At 31.4% G+C, this 9,543-nt stretch overlaps 1 protein-coding gene and 1 pseudogene across 2 annotated transcripts; both read right to left on the bottom strand.

Annotated features, from left to right (window-relative positions):
• Window positions 1-1,949: 1,949 nt before the first annotated feature.
• Window positions 1,950-3,455, bottom strand: LOC145163063 (uncharacterized). Its single transcript, XM_079081969.1, has 3 exons — window positions 3,149-3,455; window positions 2,547-3,026; window positions 1,950-2,471 (listed from the first exon to the last, which is right to left on the bottom strand). The coding sequence occupies exons 1-3, from the start codon at window positions 3,155-3,157 to the stop codon at window positions 2,469-2,471; spliced, it is 492 nt and encodes a 163-aa protein (XP_078938095.1). The 5' UTR covers window positions 3,158-3,455; the 3' UTR covers window positions 1,950-2,468.
• Window positions 3,456-4,694: 1,239 nt separating this feature from the next.
• On the bottom strand, window positions 4,695-7,268 carry LOC145164738 (uncharacterized; annotated as a pseudogene). Its single transcript, XR_013739862.1, has 8 exons — window positions 7,182-7,268; window positions 6,949-7,078; window positions 6,762-6,857; window positions 6,245-6,676; window positions 6,100-6,135; window positions 5,961-6,001; window positions 5,631-5,701; window positions 4,695-5,488 (listed from the first exon to the last, which is right to left on the bottom strand). The product of XR_013739862.1 is annotated as an uncharacterized LOC145164738 (transcript).
• Window positions 7,269-9,543: the final 2,275 nt, after the last annotated feature.

Genomic DNA, 9,543 nt, shown 5'->3' with positions numbered 1-9,543 from the left:
GTGGTCTCAAATGAACCTCTACCTATATATATATAGGATGAGGTTCAATAGAGAACCATAATTAACAAGGAACCAAAGAACCAATCGTGAACGTCGGAAATCATAATGATCAACGGTCAAGGAAATGGATGTACACTTTTATATTGGACGCATACACCAGATTATACCAAAAAATCCACCTCTTTATCAAAAAACTCACCTCTTTTTTTCATTTAAAATTTTTTTAGGCCACATTTTTTATCAAAAAAAAAAAAAACCCGAATATACCGTTGTTCTCGATTTTTCGTCTTTTTTCCATAGAGATCCATATTGAAATATAAAAAACGAATTTTTTTTTTCGAAAAAAACCCACTTCATTTTGTTAGTTTTTTCAATATTTAAGTTTGTTTTTATAAAAAAAAAAACTAATTATACCAAAAATATTAATTTTTTGTACTCTATTAATAAACATCAACACCGACAAAATAATAATAATAATAATAATCCTCCAACAGTGTAGATTCAGACTGTGAATCTAAACTGTAAATAATTCGATTTTCAACATTCACAATGTGAAAAAGCTCGATCAGATCAGATTCACATTGTGAATATTGTGAATCTGACTTACTATTATACACACTATGAATCTGAGAAAGTTAAAAAAAAACGTCGATCAGTGTAGATTCACACTGTGAATCTAAACTGTAAATATTTCAAATTTTAACATTCACAATATGAAAAAGCTCGATCAGTTCAGATTCACACTGTGAATCTGACTTACTATTATGCACACTATGAATCTGAGAAGGTTCACAATGTGAATCTGAACAGGTTCACAATATGAATTTGAACAGGTTCACAATGTGAATCTGAACTGAAACATGGTTTTTTTTACCCGAATATGAATCTATGTTTAAAAAGTATAAAAAAACATGAATTTTGATATATTTATTATTTTTTTCTATAAAAAATAGACCTTAACTTTTCAACAAAGAAAATGAAGTGGTTTTTTTTCGAAAAAAAAAAGTTCGTTTTTTATATATAATCATGGATCTCTTTGGAAAGAGGACGAAAAATCGTGAAAAACGGTATACTCGGTTTTTTTTCGATAAAAACATGACCTAAAAAAAATTTTAAACGAAAAAAAGGAAGTGAGTTTTGTTATAATCCGGTGCATGTGCGTCCATTGTAAAAGTCTACAACCCTTCCTTTTGCCGTTGATCGCTTTAAATTTCAACGCTTTGATTGGTTCATTGGTTCATTGATTAATAATGGTTCTCTATTAAACTTTTCTATATATATATATATATATATATATATATATATATATATATATATATATATATATATATATATATATATATATATATATATATGTTTGTTGGAAAAAAATTTAGGTAAATGAATTTGAGAGTATGCTAGAAAGGGAAGTGAAGGAACACAAGGAGATGCAAGCTCGTCTTGAAAGAGAGGTGAATTTACGAGATGAGATGGAAGTTCGTCTTCATGGACAAATGCTTGAACTAGTTAAACAATTGACGAAAAGAGGTTGGCTAAACCACCTAGTCCTAACACTTTTATTGTCGAATATGTATTTGAAACTTTTTAGTATTATGTTTTTACTATCGAAATTGTATTTGAAACTTTTTAGTATTATGTTTTTACTGTTGAATATGTATTTGAAATTTACATATTTAACTTTTATCAAATACTAGATTATGACCCGCGTTAAACGCGGGGAGCATATAAAAAAACATAGAATTGTAAACATATATTACATCATAGGAATCATGACAATTAAAAGTACATTACCAAAGCTATTTTAAATTCATTAACATACATTACAATAGCTATTTTAACCTCATAAAAATTAAAAGAATAAATATAGAGTAATATAAAATATTAAAATAGTTCATTACAAAAAAACAACTATGTTCGAATGCAAATTAAAATATATATAATCACTAATATCTACTTGGCATAATCACTGTATCAAAATCAGAAAGGATTGAAAAAACTTGTTGAGAAGGATGTGCCGGAACCACATACTCAATCGTATGTCCTTTAAAGAAATATAGGGTATTGTTTCTATAATCCCACCATTCATGTGCACCTTCATTGTAAGTACTAACATCTACTTTAACCCACTGATTGTGAATGAAAACCCAAATAGCCCAAAAACGTTCTCCACTTACAGAGAAATATCCCAATTTTCCGTGAAACTTGATCAGTCTCGATGCATACGGTTTGAAGTCATTAATAGTAGAAGGTGCAAATATGAGTATATGTTCTTCTGAATAAATATCAAATCGCAATATGGTATCATTAGATAATAAGAAATATACGACACCGCCACTTGTAACTGCCTCATAGAAACAGGATAAACAGATGATGGTAACTGGATATTTTGAAACTCCCTCCATTGCCATGTAGTAGATGAAAACAATTCTATGTTGTAGTAATCGTAGTCAACTTTTTCCTTAGGCATATCACTACAAATAAAATAACATATAAGTAAATAATAAAGTAAACTAATAACATAAAATACACTACATATAAACTCTTACGATGGCTTTGTGTATGACAATCGAATGACCTTGAAATGTAACAGGTTCGAACTGATAACTACCAAAGCAAACTTTGTCGCAGTATTCAGAGGTCGGAAAAGGTGTCCATTTGGCATCTGTAGTTGTTGGTTTGATAACAAATAAAATCTTTGAAACGTATTCATTTGGATCATAGGATTCAGCAAGAAGGAGTCCACACAATGATGATGCTAAAATAGTACAAGTATGTGGTAGCCAATCAATGTCGAGATTGTTGCTAGCAGAAGACGGAACAAACTGACGTTCTATATTTCTCCATGGTTTATTTTGTTGAACGATAATTCTACAAACCACATTATTTCTACGGTTGTAGTTATGAAGAACATAGTTATTGTATGTTAGATTTCCATAATATTTATTTGTACAACGTATGGTAGCAAATGTTTGTAATGATGTTCGTGAAAGAATTTCAATAATTAGTTCAGAAGTCAATAACGATAACTGCAAAGAAAGAAATAATAAGATAATAATATTAGAAAAACTTAAAATTTAATCTTTCATGACATACGAATTAAATTAATAATAAGTATAATGTTTGTAGTATTGACGGTAAAGAATTTTACCCGATCCATTTTAAATATTTTTTTCAATTCTTCAATGATTGTATTGTTAGGCGTGATCCTTGAGATAACATAACTTTCTGTTTTGTGTTCTTCAAATTGTCATGTTTAATTTGAATTTTGAACGCCATCTTTTTTTCCAATAGTATCTTCAGAACAGATGGATAAATTTCGTTATAAAAAAATTAAACATATAAATAATTTATTTATTGTTTGCTTCATCTAGAAACATTAGTAACCCTGTTGTCTTCTTTTGATGGAATCAATCTAGAAACTTTGTATGTTAATTTCCGTCTACAATATCATAGTATTATTTTTCATTGATTGGCTTGGCAGATCTTATTTACATTTAATTATATAAAATTTAAATTTTTTTTATTACTGCTGAACATAAAATTTGGCTTTGAGATTGGTGCCAACTTATTTTTACTTAACATCCTTTAATACATGTGATGCTGACCTGTCATGTGGAATAGCAGGTCCAACAAAATCTTTATGCACTCAGACTCCAGGAAGTAACACATAAATTCCTAAATAGTTTTATTTTTTAATATGTTAACGTAAAACCATAAAACAAAAATCTTACTACATAACGTAAAAACATATGCAAACGATGTATATTAAAAGGTTTTAAATTAGGTAAAAATAAATTTTGTATATACTTAAATAAAGGAATTGATTATTAGTTGGGTTTAAATTAGATAAAAAAATAAAGTCTGCTTATATGCATATGGAGGGAATATATGCAGTATAAAAAAATAGATTTTGAATACTTAGAGGACCCAAGTACAAAATGGAAGAAAGTTAGACCTCATTTAGGTGAAAGGTATTCTTCAGCTAAGGAGTTGAAGTTTTGTTTAACAATTTTCCCAATTACTAACAGATTCCTTCTAAGGTTTGTTAAATTTGATGCAAATAGGATTTAAAATTTCTTTCCATACTTTTGGTCCATACTAAAACAAACACCTTAATCATTATCATTATCATAACACACAAAATCAAAGAAATAAAAGTATTACAGAAAACAGTAACAAAAAACAAACTTAAATATGAATTTGCTGCAAAAAGCAATAACATGTGAAAAGTGAAAGACAGAAAAAGACAATTTGATCATATAAAGTGACGAAAATTTTTAAAAAAAAAAGAAAAAAAAAGACGATCGATTTTATCAAGTAACAATCTATTAAGCAAATGAGACATTTATACAAATTTTAGGCAGATATGGATATGGATATGCTGACATCACATGGACCACATCCCTCCCCAACCCAAATAACCACAAATGTAGAACTCAATAGTACCAGGTTGTTTCCGACTCCACTGGGAAAGCCACTCACAGTCTCTCTAAATAATAACCATAATAAGATAAAACCTTAAAAACATATTAATAATAACCCAAATGACCCATTTACCCTTTCCATATAATCCTATTAACAATTTAAGTGATAGTAGTAAGAGTTGATGCTCACTTTTTTGGCTGCAAGCATGCCGAGATTGCCAGCACCACCACACTCCAAAATAAAATTTAAGGAAATTGATTTGGTTCAAGTTGGAGTGTGTAACTTCATGTCATGATGATAAAGAAGAGGATCAAATGCCACATCAGAACAATCACGAATGACCTTCACACAACACAACACAACACAGAAGAACAAAGTTCATACAAATACAAGGGTAAAGAATGTAAAAACTTGAAAGTAGAAGGGTCAAAAAAAAATAAAAAATGCCGTGCACTGCTCAGAGAAATCACACAAACTGATTGCCTTTCCATGTAGACTGCCCCCCTTGTTGGTCCAATCGAGGAAGGGGAACATACTGCTGTTGAAGAAGTGTTTCACGGTGATCTGAGCTTCCAAGAGTGGCGGTTTCCGGCCAATTTTGTTGCCTTGCGCATTCAAACTGAACTTGAACTTGTTTCCCGGGAAACGGAAAACTTGAAGTAGTAGCAACGGATTCATTCATATTCATATAGTGGGTCCCGAAGTTTACTGGTTGTACCCCTCCCCTGCCTTCATTGATGATTGCAACTGATACCCATCCAACCATCTATAATCATCATTCACAGGATTCTGATTTTGTCCCACTTGCTTATTAAAATTATTATTACCTGTCTATGTCCTCTTGAACCAAGGTATGGAGAGTGGCAACTGTAATAAAATTAATAGCCTCAATTCCAGCAATTTTTCCATTACATGTCACAGATCTATAGTTTCCAGTCAAATGGTATGATTGATTCTGTGTGTACAGGTTGGCAATATCATATCTTGATATTAGGCAACCAAGTGAGTGGCCTATAATTGAAATGTTTTCAACATTAGGATTGCATTCTATGACAGATATCACCTGCATGCAAAAACACCACTTTTACTTCAAACTACAATGCTGTCATAGCAGAAAATGAATCTACAAATAAATTATAAATATTTCTAGGTCTTGCATTTAACCCTAAAAAAGGAGGAAAATGGAAAAAAGGAAAGATACTCACCTCATCTGCTAATCTGCTTCCGATCACATCAATTCCATCAAGTGTTGCTAATGCAGAGTTACGTTAAATGCCTGTAGAGCATATATCCATACAGAAGATATAGCATTAAAATTTTAATGAAGAGTAATTCACATCAGTAAGTTTGATAAGATTATAATCATCACAGGTTGAACTCATGAACATAAGCATTTTTTATAGCTGATGGAATTTGAATATTTACAGGTTTTTCAACAGATGCATTCTCTTTCTAACACCATAAGCATAGGGTTATTTTGGGAACAAAAATTTTATAATATAATATGAGATGTTTGAATTTGAACATAAACATACCTCTATACTTAAATCACTCTTTCTCTTTTTCCCTTTTGCCCCTGAGTAAGTAACACAGAAATAGATAGTTACAATTTCTCAATATATGTATAAATAAATTATTTATTTGAGTTCAGATAATAGTAATATAGTAATATACCACTACTCTTCACATCTTCTTTTTCCACCTTTACATCTGAAAGATGCAAAAAACACAAAAAAAAAATAAAATAAATAAATCATTGAAATTCATAGCAGATAAAAATAGATTGTTAAGAAGGGGGTAAAATAGTCAAATTACTTACCATTTGATATTTTGGGTTTAGTTTGCGTTGATCTTCCTTTTGAGTTTTTGTGTACACCGTGTTTTTTGTCAAGTGCTTGTTGCTTTAAAATGTTTTCTTCTGTATACTTCATTAATCTGTCAACTCCAACCCATTCATCCCAACTGTAATCAAGATATTGGAGCTTTATGAAGGTTAAAAAGACAAACTTTATAGTTTATACACACTATTCAAAATAAAATGCATAGTAGATATGAGATTAATTACGACTCCAGATAGTCAATCATTCAACAATAAATAATACTTTTAATACAAAACTAATTTATAAGGAGGGTGGGGTATGATTTTGTTTTTGATCAAATGTGACTTGACTTGGTTCAGGATGGAAGGGACCAATTCCAGATTTGAATTTCTTATAGAAGCTCTTGGATCTTTTTGAAACAGCAAAAAACACTGCACCCACCATTACCAAACAAAAAAAATTAAAAATAAAATATGGAAGAACACAAAAGGAAGTTGATTTTTGATGGTGACAAACCCGGAATCCCAGGGATAACAAATTTGTCTTCTTTGAGAACCGAATAAAGGGTTCTTCTTTCGTTAACTTTCACCCATTTTGAAGCACCTTCTCCCCCTAAAGTTGAATAATAATTACAAAAGAAAAGTTCATCCAAACAGAAAGCAGTTGTGATTATATCTTTCAGTCAAAATAAATAAAAAAATACCAACTGAAGGTGAAGGTTTAATTGCATCTGTTTCATCATCATCACCAAATGTCTCAAGATGAGAAGCAGCTGTACCCTGTAAGAAATTGCTAATAATTTCCTTGTTGGACAAACCTACCTCTGATCCCGCCTACACACCAAACCAAACCAAAGGTTGAAAAAAATGTTAAACAACAAAATCATAGTACGCAGGACAACTAATACTATCTGAGAACATGTAAGCATTCTCTAACCTCATAGTACAACTCAATGGCATCACGAGTTTAAGCATTCTCTTTATCCCATGGCAATGGTGCACCACTAATACTATCTGAGAACATGTTTTCAAGCGCTAAGGATTCCACTTAACAGAATTATTAAATTTATTATTTGGTGAAATTGTAGCAACTAAGAAAGGAAAAGGATATGACGTATGAGGTCAAGGTGAGGTGAAAACATATCAGTCTCACAAAAATCCTCAATGAAGTCGCTAGACATAACCTCTGCATAAAGAAGAAGAACAGGCCAGTGGAGTATACCATCTTTATCTAATATCGGCTTTTTCAGTCCTGTTAATTCTTGGAACATTGACTTTCCAATCTTCAATCCTCTCTCTTCAATTGCTGACACTAAATCCTACGCATACATAATAAACTCATGTTAGAGAGCCTTCACAATATCATTTTTTTAATTATATCAATCAAGACCTTAGCTGCTGTCAAAGCTTTGGAAACTTGGGCCTCCTGTTGTTGGCGTTGTGATATTTGTGAATCGATGGGGTGACCTTTTCTGATGTTGATTGAAGGAAGCGATTAGGTTTAGAGAAAAAGGGAGGGAGAAAAGCAGGAAGATGATGGCGATTCTGGCATGATTGAAGTAAAATTAGGTTACAATTGAAAAAGAGAGAAAGAGGGTAGATGACGAAGGAAAGAAAAGATAACCGTGTAAAGGTTTATGAACAGTAAGATGATGTAGAAATTAAGGATTGAAATGTAACCGATGGTTGATTTCTTAATATTAGAATTTAAGGTTCTCTTTTAATAATATTTAGAGATTTGAAGTTTTTTGCTTTTTATGGTTATTGCCTTTAAAATATAGATTTAATGTTAGTTTTAGATTTTTCTCTTTTGAATCTCTGAGTAATCCCTTATAAGATTTTGTCGATAATCCATTACTTGGATATTCCATCGTTAGTGCGTTACAAACACGTTCCATCAATAATCCTTGTAAATACATATCCAGTCAGTAATCCGTTATTAATTTCCAAAGGAAAAATATGACGCTAAAATTTGGCGTGTACATCTCAAAATACGTCGCAAATAAATACCATAAAAAATATACCAATTTCTTTGGATTTGTTGCAATTCCGTTGGTAAAACCCATTAGGGACGGATTACTAGCCATCGATAATGCCCTTTTCGTAGTAGTGAGTTACCGCCTAGGTAGAGTGGCAAATCTAGAAGAAGTGCATGAACCCCATTTAGATGTTTGTCCCACCATATATGTATACTAGAAAAGATTCCCCGGCGTTGCCGGGGTCGGAATGTATTGCTTTCTAAAGTAAAGTAGCATGTTGGTTGCTTTTTGTCCGTTAATGTGAGGGTAATTTGGTCTTTTCAGGTAGTAGGGACTGAATTTGTTACCATGGGTAAACCATATGGACCATTTACGTAATTTTGGCGGTGGTGGTGGTGGTGGTGATGGCAGATGGTGAGTGAGTTTATGGTATTGGGTGAGTATTTTCTAATAAATAAAACATTAATTTAAAACCAAAAAGAGAATGTTAAATCTGGTAAAGCACAGGACCAATCGTGTAATTTTGTCTAACAATAATAATAATAATGATGAGGGACCATTTCTGCCAAAAGACTAAATACTAATAATATGTAATAAAAGGCGAGGGTTATGAAAAATTCAAACCAAAGTGAAAGGGTTGTTTGTGAACAAAAGCATAAAGATGAAGGGTCAATGTTGTAAGTTGGAGGACCAAAATTGACAAAAAAGGTACCACTTTACTGTTAAAACTTTTCATAACTTTAATATATATAATAATTAATATATTAATTTTTTTTTTACATATTGAAAGAGAGTATATCCCCACTCAATTCATTTTGGCACCCAGTAATTTGGATTTTTCAAAAAAACATTAGCTCTCTTCACCCTCTTATCTATTCTAGTTTACTCCCATTTTGTCTCCCTTTTCTAACCTAGCCACACAAGAAGTTTTCTTGCCCTATTCACCACCACAACCACGGCCTTGTTCCCCATGATGTCGTTGTCGGAGTGAGCATTGGCCACCATGCTCGGTCCTGACATTTTCGAGGCCTTATGCAAAAATCAAAATGAGACCCCATAATTTTTTTTTTGTAAAATATTATAAGTAATTTTGTTATCATTAAATTCAAAACATAAAGTTGCTCACAAACATCTAGTCATTTCACTACCATAACATCATGTTTTCACTCATTAGTAATAAGTTGTAATTGTGACCAGAAACTTTTAGAAAAAATATAAACATTCAATGGGTTATTCTTTTCTAAACATCGACCTTTAACATTTTTTAAAATAAATTCATGTATTACACTTTCATAACCAATATTATAAAGATATTCATTC

Source organism: Lactuca virosa, chromosome 3, assembly GCF_052849685.1.
Source record: "Lactuca virosa cultivar CGN04683 chromosome 3, Lactuca_virosa_CGN04683_v6, whole genome shotgun sequence".
In the NCBI taxonomy this organism is placed as follows: domain Eukaryota; kingdom Viridiplantae; phylum Streptophyta; class Magnoliopsida; order Asterales; family Asteraceae; genus Lactuca; species Lactuca virosa.
The sequence above is the reverse complement of the archived record's forward strand: the minus strand, read 5'-3'. Positions and strand labels throughout refer to the sequence as shown.